Raw genomic sequence first — 23,555 nt, forward strand, 5'->3', positions numbered from 1 at the left:
GTTCGGGACATGCGCCCGTTGCGACATATTCATCCATCAAGCTCATCCCCCCAGGTGACATTGGATACACGGCCGCGACGGTGATGGATGGTAGGGTACTATCTGAAAACACGTACTAATTATAATTTGATCGCATGGACAGGTTCCATCCCATAACATAATGCTACGGTAACCGACCCGAACCTATCCCTGTCGCGTTGAGAGCCACTCCGAGCTTCGAAGATCATACGAGTGGCATCAGACGTTCGTTTCGCATTCAATAAACCATCCACGATGCCATCCCCTGAAGTGACGGGTGGCTCGCTGCCCTCAGAGCAATCACTCGGGGACCCTCAGTCTGGTGCCCAGACCAGCTCTGGCGCGTCGGACACGGGGGAGCAAGGTCCAGACAGCATCGACCTTGGGACAAGCCGATCAATAAATGGTCATATGCCAGATACAATTGCAGAAGGAAAGCAAAGCGCAAAGGCCATGCTAGCTGCTTCCGGGGTGTCATCCTCGTCGGAACCCGGCAGTGAGGCTTCCAATGGCACGCCTCGCTCAAATGGGACACATGGTTCCGCAAGAAAGAGATCCCATGATGGATCTGCTGTTCAATCTACAGATGTCTCCGGGACCATGGCCGTACGCGCCCGCGAACCGCCACTGGAGAAGATTCTCCTGGCGCAGTACGTTGAGCGCGAATTCCAACACTCGGCCGCAGCTGCCTGGCACAATCCAAGCCAGGAATTACAAAAGAGTAAGCGAGCGGAACGCGACTTCTATTTGGGAGTACGACGCGAAAATCAGTTAAACCCAGCTGCACTGTATGGTGTGGGCTATGAGGGATTTGGAAACCCCCGTACCGACCTTCGCAATCAACACCCTCAACTTCTCTATCCAACCCATCGACGCCGGCCTGGAAATAGAAAGACGCGAGAACTACGTGTTTCACGACGTGACGCAAAGACGCAGAGCGAACAGATGGAGGATCTGGTCCCTATTCGCTTGGACATTGATTGGGAAAAAGTCAAGATCCGCGACACTTTCACATGGAACCTTCATGATCGTGTTGTGTCTCCGGACTTGTTCGCGGAGAAGCTGGTCGAAGACATGGGTCTCGCAGTAGAGAGCTCCGTCCCTTTGGCGAGAATGATCTCCCAGAGCATCCAGGAGCAGGTGATAGATTATTACCCGCACCTCAACATACACGAAGACCCTCTTGATCCTCAGCTACCCTACACCGCGTACAAAAACGACGAGATGCGCATTTCGGTCAAGCTCAACATCACCATTGGCCAACACACCCTCATTGACCAGTTTGAGTGGGATATCAATGATCCCAATAATTCTCCCGAAGAATTTGCATTATGCATGACGGATGATCTATCCCTCTCCGGTGAATTCACCACCGCCATCGCCCATTCAATTCGCGAACAGTCCCAACTCTTCACCAAATCCTTGTACATTGTCGCTCACCCATTCGATGGCCGTCCAATCGAAGACCCAGACCTCCATGCCTCATTCCTCCCCACCCCTGTGGCTTCTGCCTTCCGACCATACCAATCCGCCAAAGAGCATACGCCCTATCTTTATGAGTTGAACGAGGCAGATCTTGAACGGACTGAAATCTCAATATCCCGAGAGCAACGTCGCCAGAAACGGTCAATTAACCGTCGTGGTGGCCCTGCTCTGCCGGATCTCAAGGACCGTCAACGCACGATTCGTACCATGATTGTTTCATCTGTGATACCCAACTCAGTGGGCTCCATGGATGAAAGCAATGTGATCAAGCGTACCGGTTCCAGCCGCCGTCGTGGAATGACTGGAAACCGGGGAGATGATGATTCAGACGAGTTTGATAGCGACGACTCCTCTGTTGGCTCTCCTGCAATTGGACCCAACCTCGCACAGGGTACTGCTCGTACTCGAGGCATGAGAGGCGCGGCATCTGCAGCCCATGCCGCGCTTCGCGCCAGCCTTGGACAATCTGCAACCCCTGAACCAGTGTACCACGAGCCCCGAGTCTCGGCCCGAAGACAGCAATATCGAGAAGAGAGTGTGGATGACTCTGATAAGTTGATAGTGAGATTCAAGATTTCGCGTGACAAGCTCGTCGATCTGCGGAACGGAAGGCGCATTGTCTCCGCTCAATCCAGCGTAGGACAGCCACCGCGCACGATGGCGCCTCCATCCGATAAACAATCCCGAATTCATCCTCCGGCGCGACCCCAACAAACCGGTGCTGTTGATGCACCGAACCCTCCGCAGCCTGGTGTCTCTGGCGTGAGTAGATTCTAACCCCAGTTTCTTGGCCCGTGGCTGACTCTGTGCCTATGCAGCCCCCACCACCCAACTGGCTGGCCGCTGGTCTCAGCAAGTTGAAACAATCTCACCCCAACGATTCCTTCGAAGGTGTGATGCGTTATTCCGCGGTCGATACTGAAACCCTGGCTCCCGTGGCGAATCCCAACAACCTCCAGGCTGGTCAAAATATCAAATACCAATACCTCCCCCGTATTCGTTGCCACGACTGCCCCGGAAAGCTGTACACCCCCGGCCCGGGCATGACAGTGGACAACTTTGAAGTCCATCTCCGCAACCGGCAGCACAAGGAGCGCGTCGAAGAGCGTCTAACCAAGACTGGTGGCGGTGTTACCAACCCCGATGGCGGAAGTGCCAGTCCGGCCCCTGGGGCTAGAATGCCCACGAGCGCAAGTTCAGCCCTCGGGAATGCCTCGGTCCCTGGAGCCTCTCCCTCTTCAGCCAGCGGATCTCAGCCATAGTCAATCTCGTTCATGAAGTGATGACAGCGGCGTCTTGTGTGGTTGCTTCGACCTCTCTTTCAGATCGCTTATATTCTTTTTACACATTTGTTCAATTCAATCCATCTACTTCTTCTCCATACGAAGTCTCTTCTCACATTTCACTCGTGCCGGTCTTGCATAGGTGGTTTCTCAGTGCCGGGTGGAGCGATCTTTGTCCTGTTGGCGCTCAATGTTTCTCCGGGGTGTTTTTTGAGTGTTTTTTTTCCCTTGCTTCGCTGGACCATGTGTAATAGCAGTTTGAGAGACGGTTTGAGCTTTAGTAAATATTTCAATTTTTACAATATGGAATGACTAAGTAGGGTATCAAAACCATGTCTCTGCTACCGGTATCCCATCTGTTGCAGCTATCTGAGGCCTGTTTCCTTGCCTTTCTCCCTTGTGTATATCCATCCCTCATATCTTATTCTCTGTCTCTCGCTTCCAATGATCAATCCATGATATTTCTCTAATCACTACGTCGATTGTTTACTAGAGGCAAGCTGTTTCGCTGTCACATACCACCGTCTACATCGGACTCTCGTCTCGTACCTCTACCAGCGAGATATCCGCAGTGAAGCGAGTACCTAAGATATGGGCATGAGACTGTTGGAGGGATTGGATTTACTACATATTACATCCAAGCTTATTATGTCTCTTACCTCATTGCAGGGTCGTACCTTTCCTATAGACCGTACCTTTCTAGGTATACACGTCCAGCAATTTCGCAGGACACAAAAGGACTTCGGCTTCACATCGTCCACTGAAATATTGTTACCAAAATACTTGACAAAGTTGCTCAATGTTTTCTTCGACAGCTGCGCAGATAGACAACTACCGTTGAGAATGCTCGCCTATTTCCTGGTCCCTAAGACCATCCACTTCTTGTTCTGGCTGGGAAGATGGGAGGTTGAGAGGTATGTCACTTGGTCGCTATGCAGGATCAGCAGGAATAACATGCTAATATATGATGCAGACGACACCCAAATAGAACCTTGCCAGACGACATTGGTTGGGGCCTGTGTGAATAATCCTACTCGCGGTAGATCGAAGCACACGCCTGATCAACATGCGAGCAAGGCATTTGACCTCGGGTCGCGGTTCTCTTGGAACCAGCTTTGGCGTCTATAAAGCAATTTCGCAGCACATGTACAAACTTCAGCTTCTCACCGTTGAGTCGGACTTACTGAGGTTATGTGGATGCTTTTGGATAAAGGTATCAAGAAGAGTAGTATCTCATGGGAGAAGTAGTATGTGCTACTGTTTGGGAATACGACTCTTATTATGCTGGACCAATCTAGAGCCGGTATAGAGATGAGTACGGCCTAGTACTTCCTTTACTTGTACATTTCTACGCACAGCATCAATAATGTCTCCAGCCTACTCGAAATCATCCTCGAAGCAAGGAAAGATATGAGGAATGGTCCAGCTCCGCAACACACAGCACGCTGTATACTTCTTTTGATGGCAATAGGTTTTTATTTTTCAATACGCACAGTTTCGATGTCTCCAATGCATTCCAAGAAACCATCTAAACAAGATCACGCTTACGATGTAAAGAAGTACATTTGGAACAAAGTTCAATTCATTTACAGATAGAAAGCATATATCTGACGGGAATACGCAAAGAGAGATATTCGTGAAAACTCGGGCACAAGACCGATGCAAACTTCAGAAAAAAAAAAAAAAAAAGGCAGATGGGGTATACATCTCGAACCATCATTGACTGCAAGGAAACAGAGCACATAATGGGGACGAAATTGTGAAACCATAAATGAAAATAACATGGGAATCAAGATATGAATATGAATATGAATATTGACGGGAACGATCCGCGTAGTAATCGCACAACTTATTTGGATTTGAGAACAGCAGAGATATCAGGCATTTATGTCCCAAAGATTTTGGCTGAAGACTCATAAATAGATGACCATTCGAGGTGTGAATCTTGGATGAAATGAGAGGCATGGCCTGTATGTGACCACACAGCCAGGCCATGTTATGTCCCATGTAGAGAGATTTTTATCCACGACGGGAAGAGCGTCGCGAAGGCACGCTGGTAGTCGTTGGCTTCTTTGCCTCGGCCTTCTTGACATCGACCTTGGCAGCAGTGACCTTTGCACCCCGCTTCTTCACAGGAGGTGGCGTGGGTTCCTTCTCGTTGACCTCGGGCTCATCAGCCTCAGAGAGTTCTTCATCGTCTTCCGATTCTTGAACTTCTTCGTTCTCGCTTTCCTCCGCGTCATCTTCGCCGTTTTCTTGTTCGTTCGAATTTTCCCACTCTGCCATCTCCATGTCCGCATCATCGCTGTCATTGTCGATATAGCTGACTTCCGCCTTTGCGGTGCCTCGGACGCTGCGGCGGCGAGAGGAAGCAGGCCTGTCGCCTCCAGCGCCTCCGTCAGAAGACCAGCCGTCGTCGTTCTTTGATTTCCGTTTCGGCTTGGGAGCTGTACTGATCGATGATGTGGACTTGCGGGCGGGACGAGAAGACTTTTCCTTCCGTGCTTTTTTGGCCATGGGGGATTTGCCGTTCGCATCAAGAGACTCTGGTTTTCGCTTTTTGCTTGATCCGCCCTGCGAACCGTGCGTAGAGTGACTCCTAGGCTTCATTGCCATTCGGACGACGCGATCCAACAAATCATCCAACTCATCTGGAAGGAAGTTCTTGTCGGCGACATCTTGGGCTTCGCGGTGACTGCCCATGGAGGCAAAAAGGGAGCTGGGGACGCCCATCTTTCCAGGGTAGGTTTGCAAGATGTTGGTTGCACCGGCGGCACCGCCAAACTTGTGCTGTTGGGAGTAGACATCTGCGAACCGGCGAATAGTTGCTTGCGCCAGATCAGATAGAGTGTGGAGGCGGGTGGAGATTTCGTCTGATTTGGTAATGCCATCGCGGAATTGCTTGACGCGCTGTCCGACGTGGAAAATCAATGACATGTTGTGTTCATTGGCAACTGCGGAGAGGTAAAAAAGGATGTATTGAGAGAAGTCGGTCAGGTCACCGAGTTTCGTTGTCTCATCTAGATCCTCAGACGGGTAATCGGGGTGGTAGGCAAGCAAAGATAGGAGACGCGAAAATATCAATTCCATGACCATAGTCTGTTCCGTCCGTTTCCCACTGGCTTGCGCCTGTTGGGCAAAGTATGCCGCTCGGGACCGTAGCCATGTAAGCGTGCTCTCTTTCAGACTATGAACAGGTTCGAAAGCAAGCAAACAGGGGACAATGTACCATCGGTGGCTGAGGTGTGACTTTTGCACGAGTTTCTTCTTCAGGTGGTTGATAAATCCACTTCGCACCTGCAAGAGTGGATCCTGGGCAACCAAAGCGACTGCGTTGAAATCGGCCGGCGTCAGTAGACTGTCGCAGATAGTGCTGGAAGCACACAGCTTGAGCAAGGACTTGGCAGCGAGGAGGCGAAGGCGCGACTTTTGGCCTGCAGGGGTATCTTTCTTCTTAGAGATCTCGCCTTCGCCAGCCACCAATTTATTCAATGTTTCGTAGACAGGCTTTGCGTGGGCACGGAAGTCAGCTTCATTGTCTGCCCCGTCCTTAGCCCGAAGGCGGTTGACAATGATCTTCAATGCCCATTCTTTAGCCTTGGTCTCATCATCAACTGTCTCTGACCAGCTGTATTCAGATCCTGGTTCAGGTGTGCGATTGGTGAGCAGGATTTGGTTGACGGCAATCGAAATGATGGCATCGCTTTGTTCGTCTGCTTCTCTCGGCGCAAGAAGGTTCAGCTGCGACAGAGCGGCCAAGCGAGTGAGGAATCGATCAGATCCGTACGTCCACTTCTCAACACACTTTTGCACCAAATCCTTCGCATACATCTCTTTTCGGTCAGCCGTAGCTATGAGAATTGAGATGGCATGTTTTGCAGAATGCGGCGATGAACTGTAAAGGGCGTAGTTGGCCAGAGCCTGGAAGAACTTGCGCTCTTTGGGGAGTTTAGCAGGAAGCTTTTTAGCGAAACCAGCACAAGCCTTCAAAATATCTTCAGCACCACCATCACCAGCGGAGGAAGCCTTGGGGGCTTGAGACTCGAGGTCTTTGCACATCTCTTGGACCTGTGCCTCTAAGACTTCAGGATTTTGAGATGAAATTTGCTTCAACATCTCCTGTGCAGCATTGGCCAATCCGTTCTCATCTGTTCGGGACAAGCTCATGATCGCGGGGATGTGGCTCCGGTTGAAGATCAAAGACCCACATCGGTACACAAGAGGAGTCAGCGTTTCCAGCAGGGGAGAGTTGTTTGCAGTCTGGACCCGCCGCTGGAGTTCCTTCGTGGCCTTGACAACAGTGCGGTAATCACTCACAGCAGCCATGGTGAAGCGAACCAGCTGGTAGCTTCGTCGATCATGCACCTTGGCGAACTTCCACAAGTCTGCTGATGCGCGTGAGGCATCTGGGAAGGTTTTGGATAATGATTCAATGATCTTGGACAATTGTGTCTTAATCTGTTCTTCGTCCTTGTCAACGACACCACCATTGTACTTCTCACAGGCCTCTAGGTAAAGCGTCACGGCCGATCTCATCGACAATTGACGGGCCAACATAACGAAAAAGACTCGCCTCGCCTTTTCATCCAACCCTCGGAGCAGAGTAAGAATTCGGCGAACGCGAATCTTGTCAACATCCGCCTCTGGCTCAAATTCAGACGCCTGGCTCTCCTTCTGCTTCTGTGATTGGTTCGAGTTGCCTCGAGTAAGTTTCGATTTGATAGGGGGATAGGAAAGCGGCAGAAGCGTTTCGAACAAAACGCGGTCGATCAGGATATGGATTTCTTGATCATTGGTGTAAAATGCATCAAATATCTTAGATGGTGCATCTTTGAGAAGGGATACGACGGGCTCCGTATTTTGTTCGATGTCACCAGCAGCTACCGCCCACATGCGAGCCAAAATCTTCATGGCGTGTTCACGCACATGCGGCTTGCGGTCCTTCACTCGCTCAGCAAGAATAGCAAGAACCGAGTCTGGTGATAAACAACCACCATCCACACTTAGCTTGTGGACAATTTGGGAAAGCCCAAATTGCCCGACGGTATCAACTGCAGCCACACGGACCTTCTCATCAACGTCGCGGAGCATCGATGCCAGATTTCTGACAAGACTGTGTTCTTCGCTTTCGTGTAGGCCAGAGCCTCCAGCTGAAGTTAGAAGGATCCGCCCCACAACTGTGACCCAGGCAGCACGCACTGATGGTGTCTTGTCAAGACGACGGCTCAAGAAGGCTTCGTAGGCGGAATTGTGGACTTGAGAGAAAGGCTTGGGGGATACGGGGGTCAACAAAACATTGGGTTGGGGAATCGTCTTGTCATAATCTACTAGTGACACTGGCGGGTAGGTTGTCGGGTCCATGGGAGGAGGGGGTGGGGGACCTGCAACACCGATTCCGGACGCGAGGTCTCCGATGGTCTGGGTCGCCAATAAACGTAGGGCCACTGATTCTGCAGAAAGCTCTGCTTCAATCTGCGGAATGACATTCTGCAGGACCTCGGGACAAGCCCGCCAAAGCTCCCGGATCAGACGGTGTGCCTTGCTCAATTCCTTGATATCCTCTCCCTCCTCGTCGGAGTCGTCGAGATTGGGTTTCCGGGCATGCTTGGAGCCATTCGTTTGGGCAGCTGGCACAGACGCATCGATAATAACATTGTTAAAGTACTGGCTGATGTGACTGGTCATTCGTTCTGGGCAGGCCTGGCAGATAGCCTTGGCCATGTTGTAGGCGGGGGGTAGTCCTTCAGTAGAAGGGTGTCTTGCTTGGCGTCAAGCGGCACATCTGGTCGCTTTCCTTTCTTGTTCGAGTTGTCCATCACTCGGGGGTCGACTCGAAGGAATTGGGCAACGATAATGTCCACCACCTCGGGGGCCAGGACGAGCGATTCATCGATCACCGTGACAAGTACTCGGGTCATATCAAACTCGACATTCTTAGCCACCTCCTCACCGGTGGATGCTTTCGAAGAACCCGAAACGATGTCGAAGCAGCCCGCGAACAGCGGGACAATGAGCGAGTCCGGGTGATCAAGATCGACCATCAGAACCACACTCTTCACCTCGGCGAGAGATCCCAGGACGTAGATATGCTGGGCATTGTAGGCGTTGGATGGGTCGGCCAAAGCGGGGATAATCGAGGACACGATACATGTGAAGATATCCTAATTTATTATCAGTCAGTACATTCTTCGATTGCACAAACAAAACACATAGTCTGTGTATCCTCAATTGCCGCACCTTCAACTGATTGCGCGTAAAAGGCGCGTCCGGTGCGCATAGTCGCAATACATCAACGATACAGCACGTAGCCCATGCTCTGACACCCTTATCCTTGTGGGCAAGCAAGTTCCCACTGGCAAGTTCCTGGGACACCTTCCGTAGCGATTCCTTATCAATTTCCTCCTGGTCGAGTTTGCGGAGTTCCTGCGCGAGAGTTTGGAGTCGTTCGAGGAGATCCGCGATGGGGATGGCGGAGCGCCCCACGCGCCATGAGAGCGGCTGGTTGAACGACAGACTGCAAAGCCCCGAGTCTTCCTCCACCTCGGGAGGACCTGGGCGAGAGCGCGAAGGCATCGTGGATGATCGCAGTTCTCACATGGACTGGGGAGGTGGAGAGTTTCAACACGGGAGTTTGGGTGGAGATTGACCGCCCAGGACGCGTCGCACGGGACCGTGTCCTGCCCTACAAAGTTGGTACTACAGGTGCCACGGTATATTTTGAGATCTTTTATTTACTTTAATATGAATCCGTTAATGCCTTGAATCTGAAAGTCTGATATTATATCCATGCTTACATCCATACTACCATCTGGGGCCTAGCTTTCATTTGTTTATCTCAACTTAGAAGTCTTGTTTCAGGGAAGAGAAGTCCCGAGAGCTTTAAGAGACAAAGGTAACCTGCACAACACACTTTGATAGTATCTATGCATCAATGTGGGCACTTTACCGGATGCACTTTCGGTCGAAGAGTATACCAAATGTAATGTCAACAGCAATGCCTAGAGTTCCATTGTCAGTAGATATCATGGCCATATTGATTTCGGCTTAAGAATAGAGCAAGCAGCCTTCGCGTGATACGACTTTAATTTTCTTTCTATCCAGGCAAATTGCAAGTATAGAGAAGCACAATTCTAGAGATATTAATAGTATCGATTAAAATATGAAAAAGAACTAAGTCTTTTGTAACAAAAGCGGCCTGACTTCACAGATCTGTCGTCATAACAATGCATGTGAAAAGCAAAAGCCCAGTGTAATCCATGTATTGATTGTGCACCTGAAAATGAGAGACAGATGAATCAATGGCCTAGAACTTAGGACTGAACTTGCTCATAGCGCGAATTCTGGCACCATAGATAAAGAACAAAAGAGGAATGGGTATCATAGCCAGAGTAATGAAACCCAGAACACTAGATGCCCAAGCTACACCAAGGTTCCGGTACATTTGTGTAGCGAATAGCGGGAACGAGCCACCCACAATTGAACGGATGAGAGTATTCGCCGCGATGGCGGAGTTGGCGAACATCATGTACACATCAATGATGTAGTTGAGACCCTGCATGAAGATAACTAGAATGCCTAGACCAATAGGCACGCCGGCAATGACCTGTGGAACCCAGGAGATATTTGGGCTAGAAGTCCAACCGAACCAAAACAGACCGATTGGAAGCAACACAGAGGCAATCATCATTGGCACGAGGCGCTCTTCGGGAACGACCTTGCCATGCTTTGCAAGTTTGCGTGCAAAACGAGTCTTCGTGTTAAATATGATGAGACAAATTCCGAGGACGACGCCGATGAGAATGCCAATGAATGGAAGGGCAGCTACACCTTCGTGGGTCCAACCGCGAACCTCACCAAAGGAAATCGGGTAGGCCTCAAAGAAGAGGTAAAGGATTCCGTAAATGAGGGTGAGGTAGAGAGTAATAGCGAGCAAGATCGGCTCTTGCGCAAGCATCTGAGGAGGTCGGAAGAGGTACTTGGTAACGATGTCTGACATTGTAGGCTTGTGCTCATCCAAGAATGAATGGAGAGCCCAGTTCTTGGTTTCGACACGAAGACGGGCAGCTCTCTTTTGCAAGATGACTGGGCCGTAGGTCTCGGGAACGACGAAGAGGGCAATTATACCGAAGAAGGAGGATGCAATCAGGGTGATCCATGCAGTCCAGCGCCAGCCAAGGTTTGAATCTGTGATGAAACCACCGCTAAAGAATATTAGTTTCTGCATAGTATTTTGGGGGGATGTCTTTCAAGGGTATTTTGAAGAGCCAATTCGAGTACTCACACAATTGGGCCCATGATAGGTCCTAGGAAAGTAGCTCCGCTGAACAGAGCGATAGCCACTGCACGGTCCACGGGGTTCCAAATATCAGCCATCGCACCAGCAACAACGGCCAAAGGAGAGCAGCCAAAGACACCAATGAGAAATCGGCAGACCAGAATAGTTTCGAGATTCTGGGCGACCGCCACGGGTATCTGGAAGATTGCGAAGATGGCGTAACCTGAGAACAGCGGGATGCGACGACCGTATAGCTCACTCAGCGGTGCCCAGCACAGAGGACCTAGAGCGAAGCCAAAAACAACTAGACTGGTGCCGAGAACCATTACTTCAGCCGACACATTGAACTCCTTTGCAGTCACCAGAGTCGCAGTCGAGAAGACGCTGGATGCAAAGGTGATCCACACTGTCATGGAGGACATGGTCAATGTGATGATCCATTTACGCAGGTTGCTATAATTCTGGGGGTTCTCGGGGTCATCTTTGCCATCCCAGTCGACAAGATTGGGATCCTTGTTGGAGTTATCGGGCTTTTGTGGGGCTTCGACCGCGTTCTCGACATCTGTCTCGCTCTTATCGTGAATAGTGTCGGCAACGCCTGCATCGATGGAACCGTGTTCGATGCTGAGGCGAGGTGTGGTTGTACTTGAGTCAAATGCCTGAGGACTCATCTTTCCAAATACCTAGTACGTAGGTAGATGTGTAAGACTGCGTAGGTGTATGAAAGAAGACCATATTGGGAAAGAACCTGCCGAGCTGTGGTGAGTTATATGACCCCCAAGACCGCAATATACCGACAAGCATTCTCCTTTTGTCCAATACTCCGACCTAGACTTCAAAGATTGGTAAAAAAAAGAAGCGTGCGGAGACCGAGCTTATTCGCTAGATGTAATATCGGCCGTTCACTCCATCATGTCGGTACACTCAATCTCCGAGACGCGTTTTCTAAACTAAGACCGGCCGTTCACTCCTCCATCATGTCGGTACACTCAATCTCCGAGACGCGTTTTCTAAAATAAGACTGGCCGGTCAGACCAATGAGAGTCTTGTTTTCATAGGAAGCCTGATTAATGATATCTATGCCTATGTGATGATGACGCCGAATTATCAGTAATCAGGAAAAGCATGAAAGTTAGCAAATCGACCAGTCAAAGCACGAAATCTCTTGCAGTTCTAACGTTCGCTCTCGGAATCAACTAAGCACCGAAAAAAAAAGTGGAGATATCGGCTTTAAGGCCGAGAGTGATAGCACACGTACTTAGATCAACCTGATCATAAATTGAAATATTGGGAGCACATGGCGCATAAAAAGTAGATTCATGATACGATAAACCCTACAAGAACACCGATGAACGTAGAGATTTCTCCATCTGTATTGGCTATTATGGCACATTGTATGTGGGCAAAAACAGGAAACAAAAAAAAAACAGGAAACCCCATGAAAGCCCAGCAGGCCCGCATCTCTACCCACGCAAAACGATCTATTCATAAGCGAATCCGAGCGCGGAAGCCTGGGCATGGCGGAACCAAGGAAAACAAAGTCATATCACTTCGAAGCAAAAGAAGCGTTTAATCGTAGAGGCTGTCGTCATTGCCGGCTTCGCCGAAGGTATCGTTCTCCTGGACTTCGCCAGCAGATGGGAAGCGGAAGAAGCTGCCGCCTCCTGTGTTCTTCAGGCTCTGGGCGAAGGCCTCGTAGCGGCGGATCTCGACGTCGCTGACAGAGCGGCGGGCGGACTTCATGGCCTCCTCGAAGTGGGCACGAGTGAGCTCGGGCACGGGGTCCTCTGCTTCCTCATCCTCATCATCCATCTGGATATCCTCGCCGGCGGCTTCGCGCTCCTTTTGGCGGTCGATGTCGAGGGAGATGGCCTGCTTGATGGCGAGCTTGACGGCACGCTGTGTCACGAAGCCGAGATCGGCACCGGAGAAGCCGTGGGTCTTGCTGGCAATGAAAGCAATGTCGACGTCACCGGCGACAGGGGTCTTGCGAAGCTGGGCCTTGAGGATACCCTCACGAGATTCCTGGTCAGGAAGGGGAACGTAGACCAGGGTATCAAGACGACCAGGACGGACCAGAGCGGCGTCGAGCTGCTCGGGACGGTTGGTAGCACCAATGACGAAGACGTTCTTCTTGGAAGTCATACCGTCCATCTCTGTTAGGATATTAGTGAATATTCGGAGTAAAAAAAAGAATGTCAGAGTGGAAACTTACCAGTGAGAAGTTGGTTGACAACACGGTCGGAGGCACCGCCGGCGTCACCGACGGAGCCACCACGAGACTTGGCGATGGAGTCCAGTTCGTCGAGGAAGACGACACAAGGAGCAGCAGCACGGGCCTTGTCGAAAATGTCACGGATGTTGCTCTCTGACTCACCGAACCACATGCTCAGGAGTTCAGGGCCCTTGACGGAGATGAAGTTGGCAGCACACTCGTTGGCAACAGCCTTAGCCAACATGGTCTTACCAGTACCAGGAGGACCATAGAACAGCACACCGCGAGAAGGTGAGAGACCAAACTTCTGGAACATCTCGGGGTGGTCCACGGGGTATTGGACACTCTCGACAAGCTCGCGCTTGACCTCCTCGAGACCACCAATGTCGTCCCAGCGAACGTTGGGAACTTCGACCACAGCAACCTCGCGGAGGGCGGAGGGGTTGGAGACACCAAGGGCGAAACGGAAGTTCTCCATGGTGACACCGAGAGCCTCAAGAACCTCGGCATCGATGGTGTCCTCATCGAGATCAATGAGATCCATCTTCTCACGAATTTGCTGCATAGCAGCCTCAGAGCAGAGGGAAGCAAGATCAGAGCCGACGTAACCGTGGGTCTCGGCGGCAATGGTCTCGAGGTCGACATCCTCACCAAGCTTCATGTTCTTGGTGTGGATCTGCATGATCTCAAGACGGCCAGTTGGGTCGGGAATACCGATGTCAACCTCACGATCGAAACGGCCGAAACGACGAAGAGCAGGATCAATGGAGTTGGGACGGTTGGTAGCGGCCATGACCACAACGTTGGAACGGGCCTTCATGCCGTCCATGAGAGTGAGCAGCTGGGAAACGACACGGCGCTCGACCTCACCGTTGGTCTTATCACGCTTGGGGGCAATAGAGTCGATCTCATCGATGAAGATAATAGCGGGAGAGTTCTTCTCGGCCTCCTCGAAGGCCTTGCGCAGGTTCGACTCGGATTCACCAGCCATCTTCGACATGATCTCGGGACCGTTGATCAGGAAGAAGAAGGCACCAGTCTCGTTGGCAACAGCACGAGCCATCAGGGTCTTACCGGTACCGGGAGGACCGTACATGAGGATACCACGAGGCGGTTTAATACCAATGGACTTGAACAGCTGGGGATGACGGAGAGGCAACTCGACCAATTCACGGATCTGAGCCATCTGCTTGCGGCATCCACCAATATCATCGTAGCCAACCTCGTTGAGGTTGCCCTCCTCATCCTCTCGTTGGATGGGCTCACCCTCGCAGTGAATAATTGTGTCCTGGGCAACAATGCCGTATTCAGGAGGGTCGACCTCCACAACCTTAAATTCGATCTGTCTCATACCACCTCGTACTGTGAACAGGTCACCCTGTCGGACTGGTCGGTAGGCCTCGCGGAAGTAGGGAGCAAGGTAGACATCGAAGAGAGAGCCAGTCAGGCCCTCAATGGTATCAGCAATGGGGAGGACAGCAATGCGCTTGGCCTAGATCACGAAGATAGATTAGCCAATAGATCATGGTAAAATGACGTGGAAATGCTCAACTTACATATTTGATATCGGGACAAGGGTGCACAGTGATCATGTCGCCGTGCTTGACACGAAGATTGTGACGCACAACACGGTTGATGCGGGCACTACCATCATCGAGATCGTCATCGGCCAGGACGATCAGCACAGTATCCTTGCGCTTCTTGCCCTTGACAAGGACGGTATCGCCACGGAAGAGCTGGAGAGTCTCCATGGTGTTGTTCGAGAGGGCAATCACCGAGTTATCATCGTTAACGGCATCGGTCACACTGCATGAAAACTGTTAGCTCCTTGCTCCCAAGACAGACATCTCTTATCGGTTACTCACATCAAAGAGTTGGGCTTCTTCTTCTTTTTCAAGATAGCGGTGGAAGTATCAAGCTCCTATGTATTTTCGTCAGTCCTGAGGCTTTTGTGAGCTGTCCTGCAGCCTATGCTTACCTCCTTCTTCTCAGCACCAGAGCCGTCCCTGCAGTCCAGTTAGCGTACTCAATAATCAAAAGTGTTCAAATTAAACGTACTTCAGGTGGACTCTCTTCTTGTCGTGCGTGTGATCCGGCTCAGAAGACATGATGGCCGTAAATGAAGTCGTGGGGTTGATGGAAGCAAGCTTGAGTGAACAAAGGTGTCCAGTGCCCAGAAACAGGCGGGACGAGACGCGGATTCAAAAGGGAACGAGAAATAAGTGTAGAAAATGAAAAAGAACCGATAGATCAGAACCAGAGAGCGAATCCGATTGCGGCAAAGTGGAGATAGAGAAAGGTGACAGGAATGATGATGTTGAGCTTCCCAGGTACCTCTGCTCAACTGACGATGATGACTTAAGCCTCCGCTTATGTCATCACGCTGTCCGCCACAAACGAAGCGCATGGAAGTCAGTCGATTGGAAGCCTTGATGCCTGGGGCAACGACCGATAGTGCTACAATAAAATAGTTATATGCTTGCCCAGGTCCTTACAATAATACAATCAGCCAAGAGACCTTGAAATTATTATGTTTCAATTACAACTGCTGCAGCTCTAAATGGCAAATGAAAAGAATGAAAATTATATGGTGTACTTCATTCAATTAATGAAATTTCAATTCTAGGTGGCTGGACTAAAGCACGAAGCTCACCAAGCAATGAGTCCATACTTGCCACCACAGAAGCAATGCCGGACAATGTCGAATCTCCCAAGACCTCTGCTGGAGACCTATTTGGCCTGCGTGAACGCTCAAAAGACGGAGAAATGTCATACACACAAAAGAAATGGCATCTTTAGTTGTAGATTTGATAAGGCTTGGATCGAAAGAAACGCCAGCACTACTATAGCCATCGGGACAAATGTATCAAGGCAGGTTTATATTCCAAAGAAACTGGTGTAGACCTAGAAAATGCAAAGCCAATAACAAACCACATGCGCTCTCAACATCAGGTATATGTGCAAGTAAGAGTAGATGTGTACAAATAATAAACGAAGGGGAAAAGCCAAGGACCACAAGCAATCCAATAGCTATGCATTAACAGACGCGGTTCCAGCCCAACAGTCATGGAGACTCCAAGCTCCAGCGCAGAAGCTGATAAGCCCAGTCAGGCTAGCGGGAATACCGATGCCTTTCTCGAGAGACCAGTGCAGACACAAGGGTGCCCAGAAGGTGTTGTTCACCAAGCTCTTTCGCCAGGCCCGGATTTCCAAACGTAGTGCCTCGCTATCCTCAGCCTTGGTCTCTTTAGTCTCGACCGTGCCGGCAGCCGCTCGCTGTGTTGCCAACCGCTGTCTGCGCAGCACACTCTGACGCCAGAGCACGAAGAACTGGAGGATGATGTGCCCGAACCATCCACGAGTACTCCATAGATCCCATTTGGCAAGGCCTCCGTATTTGTCCACGAAACGCTTCGAGACGACCCCCTTGGAAGCAAGGTAGCCCACGTTCTCGAGAAGCTGGTAGATCACGTTCGAGATGACCTGTAGGACGGTCAGGGCGTGGATGATGGGATCGGCTGGAGGTGATTTGAGGGTTTCAACTCCCCAGATCCACAGAGGGAGCAGCCCGAACAGGCGCAAGTTGTATCTCGTCTCCGATGCGAGGGTGGAAAGGGCCATGAGTTTCGATTTTGATGACGCTGGAGGAACGTTCTTAGCGGGTACACGACCCTTCAATCGTGCAAGGATACCCAGCCTTGTTTGTAATGCTATCCAGGGCGCCGATGCAGTGAGGTGGTGGAGTATTGCGGCGACATAGTTGACAGTCGCTAGTACTCGTTCTTGTCCGTTCGCCTCGGAGAGTAGACTGCGAGAGAATTAGCAATATGCTTGAGCTGTTTGCGCGCCAAGTTCTCGACCTAGCATATCAGGATCGAAAGAGGTCTTACAGATCCAGTCGGCGGATTGTCACATCGGTTGTTGTGAAGGCGGCCAACAGTTCTCGCTTCGCGCATAAGCTGGCAGGTACTTTCGCCTGGACGTCAGATGACTCTGGATGGCATTCAGGGTCCGCCATTGTGTACGATGAACATGAGAAAGAGAGAAATAAAATGAAGTTGGGTGAAGCACGGAACCGAGGCTCGGAACTTAAGGAAGTCAATCTAATCTCCGAGGGCTATCCCGCATTTTAGTCATCGCCCGATAACCGCTCTATCTAGTTATGAATTAATTTATATACGAACAGAGAATAGTTGACTAGTTATCTCTTCCATAATTTATACTCATTTATAGTATACTATCTATGTTGTAAATACATCGACTTATTTTCTCCGAGGTTTTGTACGCTTCTGATATGCTCCAATTTACATTTTTAGTTCTATAGTTACATGTGGGTCTGGAATACATAATTCAATATCATGTTACTCAGTGCAACGTACAGAATTTACATAATTCCTGTTTACCTTTACTTGGAATCATGCTTGAAAAATCTTCATTTTTAGGGAAAAATCCCCCAACTCTCACATGTGGAATTCGAGTTCCACCTTCATCCTCCTTTCACATGCCGCTCACCTCCACCTCTTCCTCGCCCCAGCTTCATCACCCCCTTTTGAATGTAGCATACCCAAGCGGGCAGGTGAAGTATATATACTGCGGGCGACCCTCCCCCAGACCACTCAACGGCTGGCACGCCGGTACCCGGGGTACAGCTGGCTGGTATTCCACCACGGCTGTCCCCCGGCGTGCGCAGCCTCCTGGTCTGGGGGAGTGATGATGATACAGGGCGCTGGGCCTGAGGGTTCCTCATCAGACTCCGAGGGTGCTTGCGGACTCGGAGATCTGGGGGCGAGGCGGGCAAAGAGAGGTAGGAGGGTACCTCCGGAGTCATTAGAGTCATCGGATGCAGCTGAAGCATCCCAATCCTCAACGTGCTCAACTTCACTCCCAGAGGTGTGCCTCCACCTCTCATTGCCCACCCCACCAACCCCCAGGTAACGCCTCCACCCCGTACCATCATAGCTGCCCGCATTCTCATCAGAAGATGACGAATCATCTTCAACCTCCTCTTCGGTCCGTGCCCCCCAGCCTGGGGGTTGCTAGACTCCGAAGAGTCACTTGGCCCGGGAAACTCACCAGGGCCGCTTGCAGACCCTCCAGCAACCGCTCCAGTCTCCGAACCAGTCTCTTTCATCTCCGGCGCACCGCCAGCGCCAGCATCCGGTTCGTCATTAGCACCGTCGTAGCCGGCATAGCGGCCGGCACGACGGCCAGCATCCCCACCTCTCTCTGATGTCACTTGACTGTGAGCTTCTTCTGAGAGGCGAGAGAGAGGGATCTGATCCCTGTTGTGATCAGTATCCCCTCCGGCATGCCCAGCTGCCTCTGGCGCCAAGTGACCATGATGCTCGCGCTCAAGACGATCAATGATGGCGTTCTCCACCACCCTGCGGTCTACTTCCAAACAAACCTCATTTTGTACTTGCCCGGATTCAGGCACAGGGCCGTGGTCGGGCCGGAGGGGCTCACTGTCCTCTTCCCTGGCTTGTTGAACTTCCTCGACCCACCGACCCACCATAACATTTGTCTGTTCCATCTCCTCACTGCTGGCGAAAAGTTCCTCGAACTTTGAAGAACTGGTTAAAGATTTGCAGGCAGTGGAGATCATCATGGAAAATATATCGCTGACAGGGCTTGCACCGCGTGGTGCGTGAGCATGCGGGTCGCCCATTCGGTACAGGCTATCCCATAGTTCGGTACACGGCTCGCTCGCTCGGCTTGAACCTCGTTGAGGTGTAGTGCTGCGTAGTTCCTGGGCAACTGGCTCACTCCCTGGATCGTTGACGACACTTGACGCTCGTCGAAGTGTTCTGTCGTGTGGTTCTTGAGAAATTGAGTCGCTCGCTGAGTCGCCGCCAAGGCTCAAAGCTCGCCGAGGAGCTCTGCCGCGTGGTTCCCAAGAAACCGGGCCACTCGCTAGGTCGTTAACGACGTTTGACGCTCGTCGTTGTGTTTTGTTGTGTGGTGCCTGAGAAACTGGGCCAATTGCTGAATTGTTCACGACGCTTGACGCCCTTCGAAGTGTTCTGCCGCGTGATTCCTGAGAACCCGAGTCGCTCGCTGAGTCGCCGCCAACGTTCGAAGCTCGCCGAGTTGTTATGCCGCATGGTTCTTGGAAAATCTGGTCGTTCGGTAGGCTGATAGGACCCCAAAGGGCTACCCACGGATCGTTCACAAGGCTTGACGCCCGGAGAAGTGTTCTGCCACGATGTACTTGAGAAGGGTCCCTCGATGGGTAATTACTACCCTGAAGCGCAGGAAACACATCACTAAAAGGGCTTCCAGATCGTCGAAGTGATCTTCCGCGTCGTACTTGAGAACCACGGTCGCTTGATGGGTTATCATCGGAGTTCTCCCTTCCTCGAGGCTCATTGTTGTCGTCATCTGATGTGCTGTAGTATGGGATGTTACCACTGTGTGAAGGCACGGGGCCGGCTGCACGGATTTGCATTCGTGGGGTTGGGCGCAGAAGGCTGTGGCCTTCGATCTTGTCATTCTGTGGCGGGAAAGTTTGGGGCATGGTGAATCCATGTGCATTCTGAGGATCATGATCTTCAACATCTGCTTGGCTGTTACTAGCCTCGTAAAGGGCGAACGCGTCTTCAAATTCTCTCATCATGGCAAGGTCAAGCTGTGCTCCTTCGGCCTCGGTATTACACAATGGAAACTCCATGGGTATGGCGGGTTCATATGAATGCTGGGCATTGTCATGTTCGACATCTGCTCGGCTGTTCCTGTCCTGGTGACTGGCGATCTCATTGCCGAGGTGTCTGTTCATCTGATGTTGAAGGTGTCTCTCAAGTAGACCACCGATGAATCCACGCATTTGCGGTCTGAACCCAAGACCACCATGGCGACCGGCGAGTTCAAAATGTGGCATAACAACATCAAGGCTGACTTGATGACTGTCGAATTCACTCATCTGTGGTCTGGACTCAAGGCCAGCGTGGCGATCGGCGAGCTCGGAATTTCTCCGCCGGGGCAATGGGAAGTATTGTCGAATGATATTGAGATATCTTATGCGTCGAGGGCTTAGGGGAGCTGGAACAAGTTGACTGCTCTCGGCAGGGGGTAACAGCACTGGGATTGAACTACCACTAGGTCCCTCGGTGGTGATTAGTGTCGTCTCTTGAGGCTGCGACTCGGCCTCGAGGCTGGCACGCTGCCGTGCCTTCTTGAAGAAGCGGCGCAAAGACATGATTGATGTCACGCCGGGGTTTCTCGTCCCCGACAGAGATCGGAGTATTACGAATGAGAAAGAAAGATTGAAAGGTAAGGTCTCACCGGCGTGCCCTCCAGAACGTTTACACGTGGGCAAGAGGCTTGGTGGCTCGGCCGGAGACTGCAGGCCGGGGAAATACGTCGCTATGTTCTTGTGTGAACAGATGATGTCCCGCCGGCGTGCCGCTAGAAGTCTTGCACACTGGAAAGATGCTTGATACTTCGGTCGGAGGTCAGACAGGTATGCTGATGTGCTTCAAAATGATGGGGCAGATCAAATAAAGTTGGAACAAGTAAGAGATGGGATGAAAGGATGGGTGGGAAGGATGAAGTTTATTGACGGTCTGCTCTAAGTGGACTGTGGATTTGAACGATGACATCGTCGCTGACTCGTCGTACTCGCCGGTTGATGGATGCATTAGGTACATTGGTGATATCGTTGCCCCCGACTATGATGAACAGCTAGCACGCCCTCCAAGCTGACCCGGCCCGTCGGCATATACTGCTTCCAATTCACAAACGCACCGATTATGCTGACAGGTCTCTTCTCTGCGGTCCTTTATGTCCGATATTAGAATCGACCGGGCATGAAATTCCCCCGTTGCTACTGTTGCTGCTCGCTGGGCTATCTGTGGATTCAGCCGGAATTTCTTATGCCGCCCACTGTGCTGAGAAAGCATAAAAAGTTTGAATGGCTCAAATATTTGCTTCCTGCCTGCTTAACTATTGGGACATCATGTTGTTAAATGCATACTGCAACAACCATGGTAGGGATACGGTGGTTCTCTTTTACTTCTTTGCCTCCGGGGCCTTTTGCGGGAAGAAAATGGGATAATAGGGTTGAGGTTGGATTGTCAAACTACTACCGGATATCAAGATGTCTAGATGTAGTTGACAAACGGATTCTATACATATATCACGTACACGTAAAAAAGGTAACAGATGTACATATTGTACTCTGTACACATGTATAAATCCAAAGAAGTCGCATATGTACATGTGATGTGGTCCCAAGGTTGAGTAACCAAGCCAAGCATAAGACGAGTCGGGAGTCTACATAGAGTTGAAGTATCCCGTGACCATGAAAGCCCCAAATAACAGAGAAACTAATAAAACTTCAAGATTGACTATGTTGTAGCCAAAAATGAATATTCATTCTAATATAAGGGGTAACCAAAAAGCAAAGCCCCCGGATTCAACCAAAAGCCGTCGGAGGTTTCCGATGTGCTCCGCCAATGGATCTTGCCGGGGATCCATCTGCCGATTGTTCGTATAGCCGTACTCCAGTTCCTGGATGCATTCTTCCGATAAAATTTATTTATAAGAATCCTACTCCGTACAGAATACAGACTTGGGATATATTTTGTGTAAGTTATATGCCTCGGTTGTCCCATATATCCCATCCCAGCCACCCTCGGGCCAACATAAACAAACAAGGCCCCCCCCCCACAGGTCTCATCCCCCATCGTCTTCTCATTTCTCCACTTGGCACCTTATCATCCATTACATATTAATCTCATTCAGTTATTAACTTATTCCAGGAGCGTGTTTAATCTCAAGAGCCCTCTCGAACCCTCCTCAACCCTGTCCTCCCCCTAAACCCCTCCGATCACAATGTCCGTCAAGTTCCAAGAGGAGACCGTCCGCACCGTCACGGGTGGCGGCAAGTCCGAAGACCTCGTGCACCGTGTCGGTGAGCGATTGACCGGTGGAAAGACAGCCTCTGGGTATCTCCAGGTATGCAGCGCTCCTCCAGTAATATCGAACCAACACTGATCCGGGGAATGGATCGTCAGGCCTACCTCCTCCAGCTCCAGAAGAACCCGCTGCGCACGAAGATGCTCACCTCCGGTGTGCTCTCCGGTCTGCAGGAGCTGTTGGCCTCGTGGATCGCCCACGATGTCGGTAAGCACGGCCACTACTTCAGCTCGCGCATCCCCAAGATGTCGCTGTACGGAATGTTCATCAGCGCGCCCCTCGGCCACTTCCTCATTGGCATCTTGCAGAAGATCTTCGCCGGTCGCACAAGTCTCAAGGCTAAGATTCTCCAGATCCTCGTTAGCAATCTGATTGTAAGTATCCGATCACCTGACCACGTGTGACCTTCGCTGATATCCCCGGTTTCCCAGATCTCCCCTATCCAGAACAGCGTCTACCTGACCTCCATGGCTATTATCGCCGGCGCGCGCACCATCCACCAGGTTCGCGCTACCGTTAAGGCTGGCTTCCTGCCCGTCATGAAGGTCAGCTGGGTCACCTCGCCCCTGTGCTTGGCCTTCGCCCAGAAGTTCCTCCCTGAGCACACCTGGGTGCCCTTCTTCAACATTGTTGGCTTCTTCATTGGAACCTACGTCAACACCCACACCAAGAAGAAGCGTCTGGAAGCTCTCCGGAAGGTATGATTCAATGGAATTTCGACAATTGCAACTTGATTTCTAACGACTTGGCAGCGTTACGACCAGCGCCGCGACCCCGGCTACGAGAAGCGCGACTTCCCTTAAATGGGCCGAGTCTGCAATTGACTGCAAACACACCCGGACGCGTCGGAGACCTATGTGTGTCGTTGCTTCTGGCTCGTTTGCAGTCACTGATTTGTCTTTTTCCTTTGTTTATTATTCTCCGGTGTTGATCTAAATCCATGTACACACCCCGCGTGCATCTTGACTGCCGCAGATATCTTCCCCCTGATGTTATCACTCAATTTCATGACGAATGGCTTTATATCTCTGTTTCATTTCAATTCCAACCTTTGAAGATCGGTATTATATATATTTTTTCTTTCCGTTTGACCTAGTCACATCATTGCTTCTACCTGTGTCAATCTAGACTTCTACATACATGTGAGTCGTGGTAGATAGGACCGAAAGAAATGTAACTCCACTTGACATAAAACGGGCACATGTGGCCATTGTTCATTCCATCGTAACTATGAAAGATCCGAGACACAGGAAGGATGCCAGTGGATAATGCAAGTGAAGGTGACAAGTAGACATGGATTGCGAGTTGCTAACCGGTCATGCCACATAAGTCATGCCTAGCCCATCCGGAAATGAGAAGAAAC

General features: G+C 50.9%; 8 protein-coding genes across 8 annotated transcripts; 2 read left to right on the forward strand and 6 right to left on the reverse strand.

Moving 5' to 3' along the window:
• Positions 1-273: 273 nt before the first annotated feature.
• N7447_009989 (SWI/SNF chromatin-remodeling complex subunit SNF5) lies at positions 274-2,765 on the forward strand (the record flags this gene model as incomplete). The annotated part of the gene is made up of 2 exons (XM_057234251.1): positions 274-2,265; positions 2,322-2,765. The coding sequence occupies 2 exons, from the start codon at positions 274-276 to the stop codon at positions 2,763-2,765; spliced, it is 2,436 nt and encodes an 811-aa protein (XP_057081535.1).
• A 2,040-nt stretch (positions 2,766-4,805) lies between these two features.
• N7447_009990 (sister chromatid cohesion factor PDS5) lies at positions 4,806-9,359 on the reverse strand (the record flags this gene model as incomplete). Its single annotated transcript, XM_057234252.1, has 3 exons — positions 4,806-8,498; positions 8,567-8,947; positions 9,024-9,359. 3 exons carry the CDS (start codon positions 9,357-9,359, stop codon positions 4,806-4,808), a joined length of 4,410 nt encoding a protein of 1,469 aa, XP_057081536.1.
• Positions 9,360-10,089: 730 nt separating this feature from the next.
• On the reverse strand, positions 10,090-11,732 carry N7447_009991 (MFS transporter; the record flags this gene model as incomplete). Its single annotated transcript, XM_057234253.1, has 2 exons — positions 10,090-10,987; positions 11,068-11,732. 2 exons carry the CDS (start codon positions 11,730-11,732, stop codon positions 10,090-10,092), a joined length of 1,563 nt encoding a protein of 520 aa, XP_057081537.1.
• Positions 11,733-12,630: 898 nt separating this feature from the next.
• Positions 12,631-15,384, reverse strand: cdc48 (AAA family ATPase CDC48; the record flags this gene model as incomplete). Its single annotated transcript, XM_057234254.1, has 6 exons — positions 12,631-13,217; positions 13,277-14,768; positions 14,833-15,082; positions 15,142-15,197; positions 15,255-15,282; positions 15,335-15,384. 6 exons carry the CDS (start codon positions 15,382-15,384, stop codon positions 12,631-12,633), a joined length of 2,463 nt encoding a protein of 820 aa, XP_057081538.1.
• Positions 15,385-16,306: 922 nt separating this feature from the next.
• On the reverse strand, positions 16,307-17,393 carry N7447_009993 (uncharacterized protein; the record flags this gene model as incomplete). The annotated part of the gene is made up of 2 exons (XM_057234255.1): positions 16,307-17,084; positions 17,167-17,393. Coding segments are annotated over 2 exons (1,005 nt in total), but the record flags the coding sequence as incomplete, so codon positions are not given.
• Positions 17,394-17,892: 499 nt separating this feature from the next.
• Positions 17,893-18,490, reverse strand: N7447_009994 (uncharacterized protein; the record flags this gene model as incomplete). The annotated part of the gene is made up of 2 exons (XM_057234256.1): positions 17,893-18,312; positions 18,419-18,490. 2 exons carry the CDS (start codon positions 18,488-18,490, stop codon positions 17,893-17,895), a joined length of 492 nt encoding a protein of 163 aa, XP_057081540.1.
• A 146-nt stretch (positions 18,491-18,636) lies between these two features.
• Positions 18,637-20,471, reverse strand: N7447_009995 (uncharacterized protein; the record flags this gene model as incomplete). The annotated part of the gene is made up of 2 exons (XM_057234257.1): positions 18,637-18,660; positions 18,714-20,471. The coding sequence occupies 2 exons, from the start codon at positions 20,469-20,471 to the stop codon at positions 18,637-18,639; spliced, it is 1,782 nt and encodes a 593-aa protein (XP_057081541.1).
• A 1,637-nt stretch (positions 20,472-22,108) lies between these two features.
• On the forward strand, positions 22,109-22,995 carry N7447_009996 (Mpv17/PMP22 family protein; the record flags this gene model as incomplete). Its single annotated transcript, XM_057234258.1, has 4 exons — positions 22,109-22,231; positions 22,291-22,566; positions 22,624-22,890; positions 22,945-22,995. 4 exons carry the CDS (start codon positions 22,109-22,111, stop codon positions 22,993-22,995), a joined length of 717 nt encoding a protein of 238 aa, XP_057081542.1.
• Positions 22,996-23,555: the final 560 nt, after the last annotated feature.

This window comes from Penicillium robsamsonii, assembly GCF_028829455.1.
Source record: "Penicillium robsamsonii strain IBT 29466 chromosome Unknown utg000006l_segment0_segment0, whole genome shotgun sequence".
Classification (NCBI taxonomy): Eukaryota; Fungi; Ascomycota; class Eurotiomycetes; order Eurotiales; family Aspergillaceae; genus Penicillium; species Penicillium robsamsonii.